Source organism: Aythya fuligula, chromosome 8 (genome assembly GCF_009819795.1).
Source record: "Aythya fuligula isolate bAytFul2 chromosome 8, bAytFul2.pri, whole genome shotgun sequence".
NCBI classification, from domain to species: domain Eukaryota; kingdom Metazoa; phylum Chordata; class Aves; order Anseriformes; family Anatidae; genus Aythya; species Aythya fuligula.
In genome coordinates, this window is record NC_045566.1 from 25,257,424 (window position 1) to 25,278,881 (window position 21,458).

A 21,458-nucleotide genomic window follows, 5' to 3' on the forward strand; every position below is an offset into this window, starting at 1 on the left:
TGGTTTATGAAGCTTTAACATCAGTCTACAAAAAACACGTTGCAAGGAAAAAGTAAGTAGTTTACAGATGGTTCATGTTACCTTTATAGCACTCTTCATTAAACATTTGGAGGAAGTGGTTCAAAGTTTAAGGGATAGCAGGTCCTCTACTTCAAATAATTCAACATGCATTACTTTGATTCAGTGGCACACAAAATAATCAACACTAACCAAAAAATCTAATTCAATCAAAAATAGGAATCTGTCAAATAATTTTTAAATTCTACCACAACCTGAGAAGATTGACAAATATGCTACTGATTTAACAATAAATTATTGAAATAAACATATATTTTGACATTTTTTTCCACAACACCAAAAACTATAAACGTTATGGAGAAAGTCTGAACAGATCAGCTTAGCATTTATTGCAATAATATATTTGCCCAATACGGCAAAAGCACACAGCTTATAGTTTATCAAAAACCCACATCAAAACATTTGGATGATGAAAAAATGAAACAAGATGAACAAAATGAAATGAACAAAAAAAGGAAGAAGATGAAACAACTGAAAATTAAATCTGTTGAAAATCTTACTACTGAAAACAACACTCATTTAAAAACATAAAGATTTATAAACCATCAAATCAGATTCTATGTTATCCATTGTTTTCTTTTATAATTTGCTGTATTCAGTGTGCACATACCACTGGAAATTACTGATGGGCATTCTCTCAAATTGTTATTCTTATCATTACTTTGTGATAAATATTTGAAGCAGTTAGATTTAACTGAATACGTAATATGTACATTAAAATGTTTGTGTAGTTCCTGACAGACATGAACTGATTCCATTATAAAGCCAAAAGGCTTCCCATCCAAGTATACAAAACAGAGTTATCAGGTTAGAAACAATTACCAAATGTCTTTAAGACAGAAAAACTGGAATCTAGCTAAATTCCACATCTAAATCTACCTCTAGGATATTTTACTGCCCAAAAGCTAAACACCCACAACAGAGTAAGACACCTCAGCCACTCAAAAGAAAGATCAAAGACACCTCCTATATTGATCTTCATGATAATAAAACAGGAGTCTTGTCAGACTCCAACTGTTAGCCACTTTGAAGACAAATTTATTCGTGCCCATTGACCACCATTGCTTTCCACTCTATACCCTGGTTAACTTTAACCGCACATGCATTTTCCCGTCTTTCTGGCATACTGTGCCCTTCTAGAACATGCTTCTAGTATATCAGTAAATATTTTCTGCATGTGACCTATGTGAGTTTGGTGGGATAGCTCTAAATCACTTTCTACTGCTTTTTACACTTTGCATTGTGTTTTTAATTGGTTCAAGTAAGATCCAATGAAATGTCAAAGCAAAACCACTGTCATGCCATTTTAAAATCCTATTCTGATATTATCAAAAGCTTCACTCTAATTTTTCATAGGCATCTCCACGTATCAAAAATTTGATTTCAGCTATCTTACCACAATACTAAATTCAAAGTACCTAAAATGAAAATAGAAGTCTAATCCTACTCAACAAAGCACTTAAGCTCCTGCTTAACTTGTTTTTAAGTTTTATGGTCTGACTTTTTTTTATGGAATCCCTGGTTTTAGAAAAGAATTCCCCTGGTTTTAGAAAAGAGTTAAAAGCTTTACATTTACGTAACACAACTCTTCCCCTTTCGCAGGGTTGCTGGAATGCTGTGATATGCAAAACCATCTCAATACAGTATATGGATCAAGTCTCCAGGACAAGCATACAAGTTTTTCCACTTACTGCTTATCCAGAGATAACTGGTGAACGCTGTACACATGCAGGACATGCTGCATCTGCCAAAGAGCTTGAAATGTTTGTGGTACTTTAAATAGCACTGCCTTCCTGACCCACTTTGCATTAGCTGATCTTGAGCTCCTAAAGACTCTTGTCTTAAGAAGATGACCTCAAGCTACTTAGCAAATTCAAAGTGCATCAAAACAAATGAAACAGTCTCCAGTGAAATATGGTGGTACGAGACATGGTGTTCCTGAGGGCAAACTCTCTTCTCAGTTCAGTCGTTCTTCCAAAAAATTTCAAGACAACAAATGAGAAAAAAAATCCATATTTATATATTTCTTTACCACAACAAACAATTTCTGAAAATACAGAGGCTATGTGGGAGTACAAAACTGACTAGATGATGGCTCAAAACACTATGAAACTTTAAATTTAGGGCCAAAGATTGAAAATAATATCATTATCAAGATACGCTCCTTAGAATAATAAAAACCAAGCAAAGCCTCCACTGTCACTTTCCGAAATGTCTTGGGAAAGATGAAAGACAGAAAGGAGAGGTTATCTCCCAGTAAAAGAGCAAACAGTGACTCTTGCTCTCCCTTTCACAACAGCCTAGGAAGAGAGCACAATCAGCCAGCTTGACTTGATGGCACCTCTCCTGCCTTAGCCATGGAGCAGAATGCCAGGGAATGGTAGTTCACCACACATTTTTAGTGCATGGCTGTATTATTTTCCCAAATACTTTTCTTTATTACTGGGTGCTTCAGATATTTAATAAGTACACATACATTGGTGCATCTGTTGCCTTATCAGCAAAGTCCAGAATCAGAATAACCAAAGCTATTCTGCAATTGAAAATGTATTTTAATCTATAAAGGGTTCACATCCCAAAGCCATCCATGTTATTTTAGTTTTCTTAAAAAAAAAAAAAATAGAGTGAGCTTAAAGCTTCTACCTATTCAGCATATGAAAGTAAGAAAAAACATCAAAACTTGTAGAAATTCCAGACTGTTTTCTGAGTATCTGCTGTAACTACTGAAATTCCATTAAATAACACAGTTAACTTCTCTCTCTTTAATTTGCTCCATACTCAATGAAATTGCTTTCCAAATAAAACGTTAACAAATCTTCAAGATGATTACTGCAAACATTAGGCATTTTGGAGTGTTATTTTAAAATGAAAATATTTATTCAAATAAACAAAAATAAGTTTTGGACATAAAGCTTGTAACATTCTTGTTTCTGCAAATACAGCTGGGTACCTTTAGAAACGCTGAGTTTTGGAGGAATCCTCCACTGATATTTAACTACTACACCATCAAATGGCCCTTTCCGTATTGATCTACAATGTACTTTCAAAACAAGTTCGATCAAAACCCAGTAGGGACTCTATACTGAAAAGTAGACAGCTAATACTCAGACCAAACAATCCATGCCCAAACAAGATATCTGTCCTTTTAACAACAGTTGCTATAGAATTTTCCTCCCCTTTCATAGCTTGCCACACGCAGCAGGCATTTTTCACTCTAAGCTACATTCACAGTTTAAGCAAGCTATTTATGCGGACCTCAATGGAACAGGAAAACAGAGAGCTAAAACTGTGCTGTATTTTTAAAAGAAAAAGTAATCTTGATTAGAAGGTATGCTTAACTTTAAAAAGGAGAGTGAACATTTTAATTATTTATTTATTTAATTAATTATTTCAGAAAACATTCCAGCATGAAATGACTGGCATTAACTATTTGTATTATTGCTATAATTAGTACAGTTTCATATGGTAGTTCTTGCTTATTACAAAAAAAGAGCATAAGGTAGGTATAACTTCCTTTGTATTGCATCATTTATCAAAAAAGCTTTAATCTCCATGACTGATTTATATTAATATTCTTATTTTTACATGGAAATTCCTCTGTTTAAAAGCAAGAAAGTAAAAAGATGAAATTTCAGCTGTTGGCCTGAAATACAAAGATAAACGTCCAGGGAATAACAGAGTATGACTTCAATACTACTTCTACTTAGAAAGGTCCCATTTACAATTGCAAACAAATTACTCCAAAATTTGCACATTTCTTGCTATCTACCTAATCATCAATTCAGATGAGCTGATACTTTTTGCAGTCACAATTAAACCCTACTAACACTGCTATTAACTTCTATATTCAATAACAGTCCTTAATGCAAATTTGGCTTTTAACATGTAAAATAAAGTTCTTATGGAAATAACAATAAAGAGGCATAATACATGTAGATATTACACAGGAGGGCTATGTATTTAAACTCAAACTGTGTTCTGGCATTTTAATACTCTTTCTTCAGTTTCTGCACCCTACTGCACTTTTTATGCCTAACTCTTGCAGAATAGACAAACAAATCTCATCCATTTCAAGACACTTGTCCTCAAAAGGTTTTGTTCTGGAAGTTACAAGCAATCATTGCTTACACATTTCCAGGCATTCAGGTACATTCTGAATCTTAAAATATCTTTTTTTTTTTTTTTTTTTCCTATAATATAACATTTAATTGCATTATTTTGCTTTCTTGCATTTCGAATACAATACCTGGATCTGTTGGAGCACTGATGTCATTAGTTTAAAAAGTGTCCGTATTGGCCCAAAGCACTCCAGTTAGCATTCAATTAAAGTGAGGTCTGACAGGTTGTGCTATCTCCAAGGTGGAAGCTTACCCATCCCCCTGGTGTGCTGATCAGCCTATGAACTCCTGCTGCTGAGAATTCCAAACCATGCCATTAGTCTTTGCTCTTCATTTCTTAATTTCTGATGATTGATGTTACAATTATCATAACTTAAACCAAAGTTATCCTGGTTTATTTTTTTTTCCAATGACTATTTTTTTGCTAGCAAATTCTTGAAGACAGTTCCTCAAAAGTAGAAAATAACTTACTGTTTCTGATATTCTACAGTCTTTCAATAGATATGTCTTAAAGAAATAAGATTTGTTTATTTGAAATACATTCGAAACATATTTGTCTTGTCATTATGGATTTTATTTTAATTTTTAATCAGACCTACATTTCCTCCTAGTGTCTGCTACCACCTTTCCTGCTTTGTTCATTTTCCCAGTGTTGTTAAAACTAATCTCTATTATGGTGAATACTTCTACACGCATAATTATTTTTTTCTCCTTCCCCAATCTCTCACCTACCCTTCCATCTCTAGACATAGATTGTCAGTGGAATATTGTCTGTTTAAGAATTTCTATACCACACTGTGCTTAATTATTTGACCATACGGTACATATTTAATAGAAAAAAAAATCTAGTCTTCTCTGTCACCTGCAAGGTTTCCACGAGTTCATTTACAAGACCAACTTTCATTAGCCATCATAGCGTTGCTAAAATGTTTGACTGTCATGGCATGTGATACAAATGTGCCTGAAAACCACCTACAAAGAATGTGCAAAGTAAAAAAAAGCTAGAAAAAAAAAACAAACACAATATTGCCCATACATTGGATTGCCAAAATGACACAAGCTGCGCAATTATGAACTTTGTATTTAACCCCCACCTCTGCCTGCAATTATGAAACATGCAATATGATAATAATAAATCATAATGATAAATTCCCAAATGCTGGACTACTTAAAAACAGGAGCAACAAAAAGTTCAAGGCTAAGCTGTGACTACTCAAGCTAAATATAATTTTGATTTGTATACGCATCTCTATCTGATCATTGCAATGTCTCAGCAGGGACAGACTCGAGATCAGAACTCTTCGTGATCACTGACATTGCAAATCACACAATGGCTCCTACTGCAGCTGCTATCTAGGCTAATACAACAACATACTGATATTACACTGAGAAAATTTCCTTCTGAATACATGGATTATTTTTCGTCCATTCATCACATGTAAGTGACGTCAACAAAGATGAAAATCTGTTTAATTTTCTTTTCCCTATCAAAATCTTGTAATGGTGATGAGATAGTAAAACAGGCTATGAAAATAATTTTACCAGTCATCCTGATCTATCATGCATGAACTAGATTCCTTCTGTATTAAAGTAAAACAGAAAATGAGCTTCAGCTAGTGTGGGTATTCAGCAGTCAACACTGAAATAAGAACCACAATAAAGCTAGGAATGCACACTGTTTGGATGTCAGGTCCTTAGCACCAACTGTACTGATTTACTCTACAGATCCACTATTATTATGCAATAGTTTCTAATGTAAAATGCAACTTCTTATAAAAATATTTTTGGTTGTTATATCAAATTTGATTTCTCTTTTTTAATACAGTATTGTGATTAAATTGTACAAAACAACTGTTTCTGCTTTTCTTGGAAACTTTTACTGCATTAGGATTTTTATTACCATTTATTACACAAAAAAATATTATCACCTATATGTATCGTGTGTCACAATTCCTGCCTGAATTAGTCAAATTTTCCATATGGTCTTTCGGAGTCCCATGAACTCCTTTCAAGACCCCCGAAGCTTCCCATTTTCTCTTTCACCAATCACATTATTTTCAATAATTGCTAGACGTTTGTTCAAGACATATTGCTATACCAGGGAGAATCTGTCCTATGCTGAAAACAAACAGTTGCACAGAATGAGTGTTCAGTGTGATGAACAGCGTTTGGAGCGAAGAGAAGTGTTGGATGAGTACAGACACTATCAAAGCTGTTCTTTACTCAAAGTGAATATTAATGACAGTTGTTTCATGTTTCAAGTTAAAATCATACAGAACACTCTGTTGCAAGGAAAATAGTTCACATAAACATATTTTTCAACTTACAAGCACGCAATAACTATCCAAACATAATTTTATTTTTCATTAGGATGTTTGTGACCCTAAAAATGGTATACCAAAACCTCTCAGGTCTTGATTTTGAAAATATGACAAGTTTATTTATAGCAAAAGTATTTCAAAACTCTATAGAAAATATTCTCATTCAGGTATACCCCTTACATAGTTTCCGCGTGAATGCTTGAGCTCCAGAAAGAATGTAAATGAAGTCTTTGGAAACTTTGGTTTAGATTTTCACTATTAGATCTAGCATCATGGACTCCAAGAAAAAGATTGTATTTTCCTTGCAATACCAATTCACATGTCCTAAGATTCCTGACAAAGTCCCAATACAGGCAAACATGATCGGATTTTTTGAACCTCCCCATTCTTCACAAGGCATTGAACTTAGTTCAAAAGGATCATGGAAAATGAGTCAAACAACCAAGAGACAATTCCTCTTAGTGTCTATTAATCTGGATTTTTTTCTATCACAACAAAAATTCCGTAAAATACTATTAGTTAACACAATATGAACACAGCTCAAAAAAACTTAGACTTTTTTTTTTTTTTTAAATAAATATACACACTCTTTGTCTTTGGACAAGTTGATGCCAATCCAAGATATACTGGTATTTGCCAGCAGACAGTATTCTGAAATAACACATGAAAAACAAAACAAAACACCACCACCAAAGGCCACAACAGTTTCATAAATACCTTCATACCTTCTCTTATATGTAATAAGTGGAGCCAAAAAAAAAAATAAAAATAAAAAAAAAAAAAGCAAAAGAGAATAACATAGAAAGAAAGGCTGTAGAGTTCACTTTGACAAATATTTGCCAGCTGAAATGATACATGGTGCACTACTTCCAACACAATGCAAACGTACATCTTTCAAATATGGAAGCAGAAACTAAAATAAAATGGAAAGCAGAGCTGAATTCAAGAGATGCTAACCAGAAAACTAAAGAATTTGCATTCAGTTCAACAAACTTACCGTCACATAAAGCACTGTCTCCAGCCTATTTCTGATCAGAACAGAGGTTAAGGCCATCACACAGACTGACATCATTCTGTTTGCGTACATTGAACGTAGACTAAGGTACCTTTTGATGTAACTGCTTGTAATGCGAACTGCCATGAGTTGACACTGACCAGTGTCTTCATCTTTAGACTAAGGGAACAATTATACAAACCCTTCCAAAGCAGTGTCACGTAATGCCAGTACAGAATAAATTACAACTGTTTTGTTGAAATGATCGATTTTAATGAAACTCATACTGTGTTGAACTCATGACTTTGAAAACAGGTACAGTTGTTTCAATATACTATGCAAACTGATTTTCCATATCAAAAGAAAACTGTAACAAATGTCAAACATATATACTTGGACTAAACCCTTAAACATTACTTCATTTCTACACAGGTTACCTTTTTATCTCAATAGTTTTCTAATGCTTGTTAGTGGCATAGATACATAGACAGCTAGGGTGTAAAATGCTTATGTCAAAAAAAAAAAGAACAAAACACCTCTAAGAGAACCACTTGCATAGAAAGAAGACCCTGCCATGCTGTTATTTCGGTATGTTTCCTCCAGAAACTTATCTCATCTGGAATTAATGACCATTCTATCCATTTCCATCAAGGAACACCGCACAGTTCCCTGCCCAAGGGATTCAGCCAACAGCATCTCAATGCATTTTTATCAAATGAAACTGCTATCAGTAGTTTGCAAATATCATACAAAAGTAATTTGAAATTAACCTCCGTGTTGTTTCTGATGAATTTTTTTTGTCATCTAGTAGGCTCAGTATGTGCCACCCTCAAAAACCAGAAAGGATGACACATTAACCTAACACATTAACCTACTGAGCACCAGCAAAACCTCAGGCATACAAGTTCTGATGGGATGGATTGGGTTTTCATTTCTCCTATCTTCTCAGTAGAATCAAGGTAAGTGTATAAAAGTAGAGATGTGTGTTTGACTCATCATATCTGGCTTCTGCTAGGAAATAATAATAATAAAAAAACTTCCGGCCTCAAACACAGCAAAGCCTCTGTATGAAGTGCAGAGGAAACTGAGTCTCTGTAAGGCACAACCTCTTCAGTTCTTCAGCACATTGGACAAGGTAAACTGTACGTATTTTCATGAATACAATCCAATTTTATACTAAATAAATTCTAGAAGTGATACAAATAAAAAAATGGCTGACTTTGGACAACTATTCATTTTTCAGTACAACTCACCATCAGGAGGTATTAGTGTCTTCTAAATTGCCAGCATATCTTTTACTCAGAGTAAGATTTAAAACATTTTCAGATTGGGATAATACATCATATTTTTCCTGCAAAAGAATGAGCCTGTGCTCTTGTAAATTAAGGAAAACAGTTGTCTTACTGGTTTGTATCTTAGTGCATCTCTGTAGGATCCAAACAGTGCTGCCTGTGCCCGAAGAAAGGCCTTGGCTACTCCGTCACCCGTAGCTGTAGACTGCTTTTTCAGTTTATTTTTCAAGGCCGAGACCTGCATGACAGAGTGGAACAGTTAAATTAACACCTCAGAAATTGGTACAGCGAGGTATGAACCCAATCAGCAGGCAAACCATGGTGTCTACAGGTCAGCCAAAAATTCATCCTCCTCCTTGATAGCTTATCTTTTTAACTGCAAAGAGCACCTGCTGGTCTGTTAATTGAAATGAAGGCAGGGGATGATGGTAGAGTGCTAATGCAAATTGGTTTATGCTCTCTTTTTTTCCCAAGGCCTCTTGACATAAATAAGCTTAATTATTTTACAGTAAACTGCATGTGAGCCACTTTTCTGCAGATCTTTTTCTGATCATAAAATTTACCTTCTCATTTTGAATGAAGACAGTTGGATATTTTCTATTGATATTAAGGCCGCTTATTTTTAAGGATTTCTAATGCTAACTTATGATTCAGTTTTAGGGATTTTTTTTTTAAATATCAAATTACTATCTTACATCATTTCTCATGCACCATGGGTGTAGCTGCTACCGCTGTCAAACAGTTGAGAAAAGTTTGTGTAAACTCAGTAGTACATTACTGTTAGAATTGTCCTTGAAGATAAAACACATGAAAGGGAAAAAAAAAAAAAAAAAAAAAAAAAAAAGGAGAATAATGTTCTGATTAGGCACCTGTAGTTAAAACAAACAAAACCAAAAAAAAGCTATTCTTATTTTAGTGCTTGACATTTCTTTGGAAGGAGGTCTCTTCTGTTTTCCTTTTTCTTGGCATAGATGGCTATTACTTGGAGATTTTGGAGAAAGATCTTATAATTCTGGAATTATTAGAGTATTTGATTTGAAGATATGTGGAATTACACCCAGATATAGTTTCATTCAACTAATTACCATCATGAGGGATATCTGGAGAAATAAGCCAGCTCCAATTATGTTGAATACAAGTTTCTACCTCCCTTTGTATTGCAATATAACCATGAAAGCAATATTTTTGTCATTAAATTCTATACAAAGTACCATTTAGAGTTACTCTTTAAACAGAACATTATACGCACAAACTATCAGCAAAACAGCTTTCACTCTTTTAGAAATGTATGCAAGAATGAATATCTTTTTATTTCTTTATGCAAGCAGTCATGACTGTTCTTGTAGATGATGATTGTAATTGAAGTGTCAACCTAATTAACAACTAAACTTTGAATAATGCTAATGAGAACTGAACATGGCATCAGAGAAAAGACCAGCTCTACAGGTGATAAACCTTCACAGTAGTGACATTTTCCAGTGTAAAGTCACAGTTACTGTGATCTGATCAAAGAGAGAGACCCCCATTGGGTCCAATTATAACTATAGTTTTGAAAAAAAAATTATTGAGTTATGATGTTCATAATCTATGCAGAAAGGCCTTTACAGTATAGGTCTTTTCCCCATAGCTGTGATCTTTTCAATTTATATCCAAGCTCCATAGATCTAGATAAAAGTTTAGAGCCTGATTCGTTTAGCCCATGGATAGCATACACCAAAGCTCATTTACGTTTTTCCCTTATACCTCAGAAGAAAAAAGAAGAAAAAAAAAAGTACAACTCTGAGTACAAAAAGCAGTTAAGGAGTTCAAGGTTGAAAAAACAAATGCATGTTATTTTATTTTCTTTGTTCTGTATGGTATGATTATTTTAAGGTTCTTAAAAATTAGGTTTATTTAATTTTGAGGGCAATAAATGGGGGAATACACTTTGTATAAGGGAAATCTGCCCATCAGTGTTAGCTCAGTTTCACTACAAGAAAAACAGAAACATGAGGTCAAAAAATGAATTCTCAACCTTAGAAAGTAGTCTCTGTCATGATGAACAAAGCAGCTTAAACATGAAAGAATTTCCTTTTCCCTCTACTTTCTTGCAAATCCACACTCTTCTATGTTATATTTAATTATGTGAAAAAAAGACAATTTTTATACTCATAATCTTACACTAGGAGTTTGTTTCATAAAAAACAAACAAAAAATCTCGTGCATATTCTATTTGAAAATATAACTGGTATATTTACATTAAATCATTTTTGTAAAGTGATTTTTAGAATTCAGTAGCTTTTTTTTAAAAAAGGGATCATTGTTTTTTCTTTAAAGCAGAAAAATTGTTCAATGCTATCTGTTCAAAAATGTAATAACAACTAGAACTCTGAAATTTAACTTGCAAAATGTATTTGAAAATCCTTTAAGCTAACAGGTCATGTATTTCCTGAAGACATGTGTCAAATGGTGTGACACGATCAAATGAGATTTGAAAAATTTGAAAAATACTTCTAAAAGAATGTGGATACTTATCTTGAATTTAAGCTACTTCATATTAGTAATGGTAATGTTCTAGATCTAAGGTAATCATGGGCTTATATGTTGTGTTGGTCAGAGGCTGACTATCAGTATTTTTTAGGACTGTTTTCAAATTAAGTGAAAAGTAATTGCTTCCTCATACAGACCCACAATGAATTGGAAACACATGACCTTTCTTATCATTCAGCTACAGGGACACTCAAACAAAAGAGGAACAAATGTCCTCTTCACCTGAAATCATTTTACAGCAACACATTACAATTGAGTTTCGGTTTCTCAGTTTCAACAGTGATAAAATCAGATCTCCCTGTAAATCGACATTTAGACGATTCTTCTAACCCCAGCACAGGCTCTACTTATATATACAAATGTAAAGAGGGAGTAGGCTTCATACTGCTGGTTGGTGATACAGTGTCGGTAAAGAAGCTTCTGGTGGATCGGTATTAATGGAAATAGCAAAAATAAAACAGAGAGAAAGGAGGATCACAACTTGGCTGCAATCACTTGTTTCTAGGATAATCAATATTTACTGTCTTTCCTTACGGATGGATAAAGAGTTGATTGAATACTCCTCCCTGTGTCATTCTTGGAGGTAGGGGGACAATGCACGTAACTAGTAAAACCAAAGAGCAGAAGTGGATGTATTTTAACTGAAAGAAATAAGATGTTACACTGGGCACTGAAAGTTTGGGGAAATTATGGCAGATGATAAAAGAAGGTAAGAGAGAACAGTGAGAAAGAAGGTGTAGAGCAGCAGAATTACAGGACAAAGCAAGGGAAAAGGATTTTCTGATTTTTTTCAGTTCTCTTGGGCCCTATACACCCTACCATAAATCGGTATCAGGATGCTTTAGACAAATATATATTAAAAACAACAACAGAAACGAAAAAAATCTCCCAGTTTACTGCAGTACTGGTACATGATTATTTCAACAACATTAAGAAAATCCCAATGGACTGTCAGCTGGAAGGCAGGAGGTTCCAGCACAAACTTGCAGGAACGCTACCCGGTCAGGAGCTGCAATACCAGGCTGCTATCCTGGAGCGAGTTCTAGCCTCAGAAAGATTGTGCTGGAGTTCAAAACGTTTCTCCAGCCTTGATTTCCCAGTCACCAGAGCTGGAGCCCCTGCTGAAGCACCCTTGAAGCACACCCTTGCTGCCTGCCTGCCCGCCCGGGTTCCTTCAACCTGAAGTCAGCAAACGCGGACGTGCTTAGCAAACCACCAAGGGACAGCAAAGCCAAGCTGCCTGGCTGGGTAGGCTGCCTGCAAAGCCTCCACACTTTAACCAGAGTGATAAGCAGTTACTGCAGCCAACACAGTAGGGACAGATATGAGAATGGGTGCTTTGAACTACTTATGAGGACCCGGTGCACAGCAGGATTATGATCACTTGAACCTAAAGCCAAGGGAGTGTAAGCCCCCTTTAGGTGATGCCATGGTGGCAGAATAAATCGTTCTTAAAATTTCAAAGAAAAGACACAGTACTGACATGAAGCCAAAAAACACCCAAGAGGCATCCTTACTGCAGTATTTTCCTTATATATGTTTTAATCCATGTACCTATTTATGATTAGGAACGCCTGACTCTTTTTCTCCCTTTCTGTGACTTAAGCAGAAATAGCCTTCTGAAAAGTTTAAAAATACAGAACTAGAAACAAACAAACAACAGGGGTTAGAACTCTTTTATTTCTTTTCCTGTGAGGCACTAATGATCTGTTTCAGAAATGGTATTATTAATTTACACTAGGAGCAAAGTGTTTTTGTTTTCTCCTAGCAACTGCTTGTCATAGGAAGGTGACTTCATTGGACTGTTAAACACTACCAATGAAGAGCAATCAGAGCTTTGGGAAGGATTAAATCAATAGAATAGTCTTTCGGAGATTTAGGAAGTCATGTGGTTTGCATGTGGCTTTGCTTTCATACATACAAAGTATATGAAAAATGTCAAAACATATTGTATCGGGCATTGAAAAAAGAAGCATAATTTTTTAAAATAGTCACCCTATATCCTTTTCAAGTTTCCAAAATACAATTACCCGATCGGAAACAAGACATGACTAATACCTCTTCAATATTCATGTGAGTAGAATAATAGAAGGACCCACAAAAGTTAAAAAAAAACAATTCATAAAATGATGTAACTATTAATCAAAGCCTTTCTTCCTGCAAAAGCTTAAGCACAGGTATAAATTTAAGCCTGTACAGAAACATTCAAAAGATTTGTGCCCTAAGGAATGCAGAACCATGCTCTGTGATTCCCAACAACTATCGCATCTCTGAAAAAAAATATACCCAGGTATTTCTCTCATATCAGTGGCAGTTATTATGTTTTACATTATTTTCCAGTGTTCCCCATCAGATCAGGTCACTGTAAAAGTAAAAGCACACTCTCAATAGCAAAAAGTAGTAAGTGGCAGAGAAGAGAAACAAAACAAGACCGTACAATAAAATGGAATCTGAGTTGATTTAAATCGATGTTGTTAATGAAAGAGCTTCTACATACTTGATATTATCTATACACACAGGATTTAGGCATCTCAGCTAGCCCTCCAGCATCTAATCAAAAATACTCATTATCTACCTAAATGCAAATGTTTTCAAAACTAGTTGCATTTTTCAATCTGATGGTCTAGTTTCTAAAATTATATCGAGGTTCAACAGAATCTCAAACAACTTGTCTGAGATTCAGCATAAATAGCTGTTTCATAACATTGCAAACATTTCTGCCTGCTTTGAGCTTCTAATATATATAAGTAATATTTTGGGTATCTTCTAATGGAAAAACTAACTAAATTATGGTATTTAAATTTTGCAAAAAAATAATTAGTTGCAATGTTACATGCTGCTAGTTATTTCTGAAAATACAATGATTAATAGTATTGTAAAAAAAATTACAAAAAAAATCCCAATAATTATTTTGTAAAGTAGCTGGTTAATTTTCAACATGAATTACAGCCTATTTCGCAGTATTACCATTAAAACAGTGACGTTCCATCACCCAATTTATGTTGTTAAAATACTTTGACTTTTGGAATCTCAGAAGAAAAACTCAAAAAAATCTTTGAATTTTGTCCTGTATCAGTGTATATGTGCAACATGCTATAAAGGCAATGCATCTTTCAACAGCTCTGTAGATTTCACAGTTAACATTTAACAAACACAGAAGATGCTAACATGCTATAAAGCCCATTGTTTTCTGAAGATCATATTTATAAAAGTTCTGCTTAAAGTGTACTGTGAATTGAGTAAGATTTGGTTGCTAAATGTGATAACTGTGATAACCTCAGTTCTCCGAGATTTTTCTGAAAGGGTTCAAATTGTGGAAAGGACTGATCTTTTTGTCAGAGCTAATTGCAAGCAGGTATTGCAGAATCGGGCCCAAGGTTTATAGTTGTGTAAGCGTCTATAGTCTTCCCTAATTTATATACATCACAAATGTTCTTTTTCTACTGTCTTACTCTACTAAAGTGGTGATCTGTGTATTATTGCATTAGGAAAATTATTCCCACAGAAGCAGCTACTTATTTTCATTTTTTTAATTAAAAAATAATAGACAAATTCACAGTGAAATGATTAAATTTAAAAACAAGTGTTCTTGTCAGAAGAGAGGGGAAAAGAGGGTTTTCCCCCCTCTAAGAAAACAAAGGATTCCTGAAAGTCTTGCACTGATTTATTTTTCCAATTTTAAATACCTTAGGAGTAGCGGAACTGCTACTGGCATGGTAGTATTTCTAACAGTCAATAAATCTAAAATATTATGTGTGAATATTGGAATGAAGCCATTAAGAAGATTACAGCATGCAACGCAGCAGAGGGTCCACATGAAAAAAGGACTGGTAATTCAGGACAACTGTGACCACTGACCTTTGCACAGTCAAGACCACTGGTCAGTCTGACAGAATAATAGAGTTCACATGCATAGAAAGTCATCTAGCCTGTAACTATAATTTAAATACTTAAGTGAATGATTTAAAAATGCCTTTAAATCTCAGTTAATTTATTACGCAGTTTATTAGATAATGCTATATAGTAATGTTTTTCAATCTTGAATTTATCTTGAAAAAATTCACAATGGGAACATTTTCATAGACACATTACTTATACATGGGTAAACTATTAAATACCTATGCAGTGAGGACGTCATCAGGCATACTGATCAAGGAAAGAATTTACTCAGTTTCCTTCAGACAGAAGAAACAGTTTTAGAGAAGTCTTTGAAAAATATTGCATTTCTTTTGTTAGGCTGTTAATCTATCTGGAATCAATTTTTCAAAGGGATGAGAGCTTCTTTTATATTTTCAGTTCTTCATCCTATTTTAACACCCTTCATTGGTACTCCTGCTTATTACATTTTTCATCAGAAGTTTTACCACCTTTGTACGTATGCTTACAAGTCCTATTTATATAAGCTAAAATATTTCACGTATGTAAGCATCTGACATCTGCTCTAATGCTTTAAGTTTAACTTACCATTTTGATTCTACAGCCTTACATCTTATACATTTTAACCCAGATGTTAGCAGTTGCATTGTCCCCGCTGAATGCAGAAGGACAAGCATGCTGTCATTTTATGAGCGAAAACCCAGACACTGTCTTTGTTTCTAGGTTTTCCAACTACAAGATTATTTGTTTTCCATTATTTTTTTATTTACCGATTGAAGTAGAGAAATAAATGGGTCTATTTAAATTAAAAGCTTCACTGTAAAAACAAGTTCTGCAAGTATATTTTACATAAAGCACAGTTGTTCTGTTTTGTTCAATATTAGATATAAAATGAAATATTTTAAGTCTACTGCATAATCCTCACTCTTAGATAACTTTCATTAACATTAATAATAGTAACATCTACACATCATAGGGAAAAACATACTCCTAAAATTACGAAGGACTGCCGCACCTATTTTTTCATGCAAGCCTATTCATTTAGAGATCATTTTGACATGCAGCTGTAAAATACATGAGGTCCCCCTCATTGCACAAACATCCTTTTTTTTTTTTTTTTTTACTGTTCAAAGGACCTCCAGCTACAACTCTAGTGAAGATGATGCTTAATTCTCAATTCTACATCTAGCTATTATTTGACAAGAGGTACGTACCTCCATGACATTATAACCTCAACCTTTTACACTTAGTGCAAAGTCAGTTAGAATTAACAACACACCAGAAAATACCTATTTTTTTTACTTCAGTTATTATTTACTTCAGCTGTATATGTGTACTTCAGAGTACACTCAGAATTATTGTACATGTGTATATACTTTTTCATAGATCAGTGTAAAATCACAGAACAGCAGAATATTTTTTATATGATCAAAGTAAATTTCTTTCACATTTCTGAACTACAGTTGATAGTGAATTGAGAGGAAGACTGACCAGACAATATATAAAAAAAAAATCTAGGTTTTAATACTATTATAATCAAAGAGGACTGATATTAATATCATCATCAAGAGTTTGATTTCTGTTTTTCCATATACATACAAATTATCAATACAAGACATAGTATTTCAGTCCAATGCCTCACTTTGATTAAGACAGATTGTTTTAATGATTCACAATTTCAGAAAATGTAGCTCTGATTTCACATTTTGATATAAAATTATTTGTTCTGACAATTTCTGATAGCTTGAGCATCTATAGCTAAACAATCAGAACAGTGATTTCACACTGATATTCTTTTAGAGCTGTATTGGGAAAACCAAGGTAAGTGAATTTTACGACTATTTAAAATGATATACAGAACATGTTCCCCTATAGGCAATAGGAAAAAAAAAAAAAAAAAAAAGGAGGGGGGGACCCTCTGCAAGATCAAAGTCCAGAAAGAACTGGCACTTAATTTATCATCCTTTACAGACAAAAGACAGTTTTCGTCATTTCAAAAGGATCAGATGTCTTTTATGACAAACTGGGTTTGCAGTTTAATTTACAAATAGAATTCTAAGTAAGCAGTCTTTGCTCTGCCAAAGCAAATGACAAACAGTATAGGTTTTCATTCACGCAGCCCTCAGCAGGATAGAAGAGATTAAAATAAAACTGAAATAATTTAGAGAAAACAAATAAATGTTTCAGAAAGTTGAAGAAGATCAAAGCCTGAATTTTCTGACCCCAACTGTACAAGCATTTCTTATTATATTGACCAGTGCCATCAGATCATTAATTAAAAGGAAAGCGCTGGCAGGTGGCAGGGAAGCAGAAGCCGATAATTGGCCCCCTTCTTCTTTTTGCCTTCAAAAACTCTCTCGTTCTTTTGCAAGACATGCCACTAGGCAGACAGAAATGCCTACTTTGTAATATAATGATTAAGATGAGATGAAGAGACTCTTGCGTTTAAAGCAGCTATGCCTAATGAATGCAGCTAGCTTTATAATTATGATCCTACTTCTACAATAAGGAATATGATGTTCCATTCAACATCTCCTCAACTGTCAGAAATGTAAAATCTCAAATATAGGGGTCTATAGTTGCTGCTTTTTACCCCCTTATTCTTTTTACAGCAGTTAGCAAAAACAGGCAAAAATAGCTACTAGTAATCCAAGCATCCATTTAAGAAGGGAAAAAAAAAAGAAAAAAAAAAAAAGAAAGAAATATCTGTAAGACTCACCACTACAGCAGGTAGGTTGTTCAGGTCATTAAAAGGATTTTCTAGAGTGTTTGTGTCAACATTTAGCAAAACCACATCCTCCAGCGACCTATTTTTTACTCTCTGTAGAAGGAAAAAATAGTGGAAAAGCATTTTACTATGGCATTCTCCTGCATCCTCCTTTTTATTATAATGGCTAGATTAAAAATCTTGATTTTACAAAGGATAATAGTAGCACAGGCAAGATTTTGAGCTTTATTTGTAGGATCTGAATTAGACAGAAGAGTCAAAATAGATTTTAAAAACACTTCCTTTTCATCAAACATAAGGTTATACTAATAGCCTCTGAAATACATGCATGTTCATGAAACTAATTCTTGAAAACCAAGAATTACATATAACAGTTAAGTATACTGTGTGTGTGTATATGTTGTTATATGAACATTTTATTCTTTCATATTTGTGAAAATCAGTTATTAATCATATAATCATATTTAAAGCAGAGCAAACTAAGTAATTATTTGTATATTTATCCAAGTTACAGGTATGTGATGTCTACAAGTATTAAAGAAGAATGGATGAAACAATCATCAATGGACTAGCAGGTAAGAACTACACCATTTCTTCCTTTCAGAGGAAAAAAAAAAAAAAAAAAGATAAAACTCTTTTCTATATGGTCCTACAGTAAAACACACTATTATGGTCCAGAAAATAATTTCAGAAAGAATCATCTGAAAATGAAATCACTGAATTCTTTTCAGGTTTGTTATTTCCTGACAGAATATAGAAAAGGATCCTAGTCAAGATATTACAATCAATGTATATAGATCATAAGAACTAGGTTTGAGAGAACAGAAGGTTATGCCTAGTTAAGAGGTATACGTGATAGAAGGCTCTTTTTTGGAAACACAAAAGTGCTAGGGGCTCAGTCTAGGGGAGAACCTACTTCATTGGTTTAGCAAATGGGAATTCATCCTCAGAAGTTGCTTTAGCAGAAGTATGAAACACAGCTCCTGAATGAATTATCTCTTCTGCTTTATAATCAGACTACACATGCAGACCTAACTGTGTCATTCAACGGTTATGGAGAGACAAAGCTATTTATTTATTTATTTATTTTATGACCCTACTACTAGTTAGCACTCAGGTGGGATTTATTATTTTGTTGTATGTTTAGATCTGGAAAGGCTACCTCTTGTTTTTTGATAAAAATTACTGTTTTCTAAATGAATAGTTATGAATGTTATGGGATTAATGCTAGACTCAAATTTTCAAAGGAGAGGAATACAAGTTAGCTGGGAAATCAGAATGATGATGGCCCCAGAAGAAGTTTTTATTACTATTATAGGAAAAATCTGATATGCTGTTGTACCACTAAGAAAGGCACAAAAAATCCTATAACTGAGCTATTAAATAGACATAGAAATAAATCATGAGGTAGAGCTTGTATATCTCAATAAAGCACTTCAGAAGTATTTCAAAGAGAGCCAATTTTATTTTTTAAAGCATCTGAAACTTAACTTTTGTAATTTTGATTGTAAAAAACAGGGATTTTTTTTCTGTAGCATTTCCATTAAAATTATCAATTAGAGCACAAACACCTCATGCATATCAGTACTCAGAAGTATACAGTAAACTTACCTCTATTAAGCTTAAGTGGACGCCAATTAGATAAGGCATTGGTGCACTGAAGAAAAAAGACAAAACAATCAAATTATCTTTTAACTACAGCCATTTGTAAACCAAAACATATTTAAAATCTTGGCTTGTACGGTGTCTAGTTAACATCCACTGTGTAAGCTTGTATTAACTGTATACAGGTGCTCTTGAAATTATTACTAGCTGAAAGAAGATATCTTTTTTACTGTGTAATAAATTTCTCATTTCCAATTTGAATAAGACAAGGCATCATATTCTCAAAATAAAACAATTATCCACACAGACTCTGGAATGAGACCTCCTGCAGTATGCAAGCAGGAAAGTGAAGTAGTGAAGCGTATTTATCATGGTTTTCTATAATCTTCTCTTTCTTCCACTAAACTGATAAAGAATATATTCACTATCCAGTGTTGGAAGGAAAAAAGCATCCAAGAATCATCATCACATTATTTGGTGCTGTGAGATTACTAAAAATATTCCCTCCAGAGAAGTGAGCAATGGACAGACTGGTTCAAGCAACTCGGCAGGAAATGAAATACTAAGGGAGCAGAGAGAAAAACTAAATAAAAGTAAGGCCTAAAAACTAAATTGAAGGCAAGATCGCTTATATGAACAGTTAAACACATCAGCTCACGTTGCATCTATTTGACCACATCTCTGAGCCTTAACGAGCACTGACTGCTTCGAGATTGACTTCCTGAGGCCCAGGGAGAGGCTTTGCTGGGCCAGTTCCTGGGGCCTCACCAGTGCAGCCCCAACTCCGTAAAGGAAAGCAGCAATTCTCACCTGCCTATGGCTGCAGGCATTTTTAGAAAAAAATTACACTCATGGATTATCCATTTGCTTACATTAGCAATGTCCAACAGGAAGGTACTGATTAAAACAAAACAAAAAAGAAAAACAAATGACAGATCAAACCAAGTTTTCATTATGTTTACATTATCAAAAATCAAAGGTTTGTTGAGACTGCAAACACTGATGGCTTCAAGGCATGGGATGTAGACATTCAAAAAGGGAAAATGGAGACCCCTACATCTTCTCATGTCTTGTTCTTAGCCCAGTGTTGAAAAATTTCAGTACCTCATGACCACTTCAGCTAGGCTAGGGCCTTATCACCTTTGTGGTCTAAAAACAAATGGGTGTCCCTCCTTTATATGCAGTGAGGAATTAGCCTGAAAACACTCTATAATTTCAAGAACGTCTAACTCTAGGCAGTATGTATAAGCAAACAAATCTGAACAACTGTGGCTGACATATCAGAGAGGATTCTTTTGCTGAATATTGAGCAAAACAGATCCTCCTCTCGTTCATCACATCAGAATATCTTGGTGTTACAAGTAACATGAACTGGAGAAACTATGGTGAAAAGAAGTGCTATATCACCTACGTATTTTATGCACGCTGCTCTAGCAGCTTCACCAGGCCTGTACTGACTTGTAATAGCTGATGATTTGTTCCATTAATAAATCTGTCATTAAAAAGGGCAGTGTGTAGCTCTTTTCTGTAGAACAAAGCAACAGCTACATCATTCCAATTTTAAAATATTTACAGAATGAATGTACCAAGCTAATTAGATAAACACATCTTGAAAATGCATGAAATAAAAACTGCAGGTATGGAAAGTCAATCTGATAATTTTCAGCAAACAATGAATTGTATTACTGCTGAACTCTGAAGCCCTAACAACAGAGGTTTGTAAAATGTACATAAAATTGCTTACTGTGATACTACTGGGAGCTGCTATATAGATTTTCTCTTGCTTATGCATGTTATTACCAAAAATGTTATTAATCCACAGCATCATTTCCTAAAATAATTACTATGCTATGCAAGTTAATTGGAAAATAATTGTCCTATTCTCATGAAAACAGGCTTGCATATATCCCAATTCAG

General features: G+C 34.2%; 1 protein-coding gene across 2 annotated transcripts in view; it reads right to left on the bottom strand.

Moving 5' to 3' along the window:
* Positions 1-21,458, bottom strand: part of DENND1B (DENN domain containing 1B) — a 151,797-nt gene that overhangs the window by 31,666 nt on the left and 98,673 nt on the right. For both annotated transcript variants that reach the window (XM_032192540.1, XM_032192541.1), the window contains 3 exons: positions 19,548-19,593; positions 17,928-18,029; positions 8,916-9,041 (listed from right to left, as the gene is read on the bottom strand). In XM_032192540.1, coding sequence (XP_032048431.1) covers positions 8,916-9,041; positions 17,928-18,029; positions 19,548-19,593 — 274 coding nt within the window. The remainder of the gene's footprint in view (positions 1-8,915; positions 9,042-17,927; positions 18,030-19,547; positions 19,594-21,458) is intronic.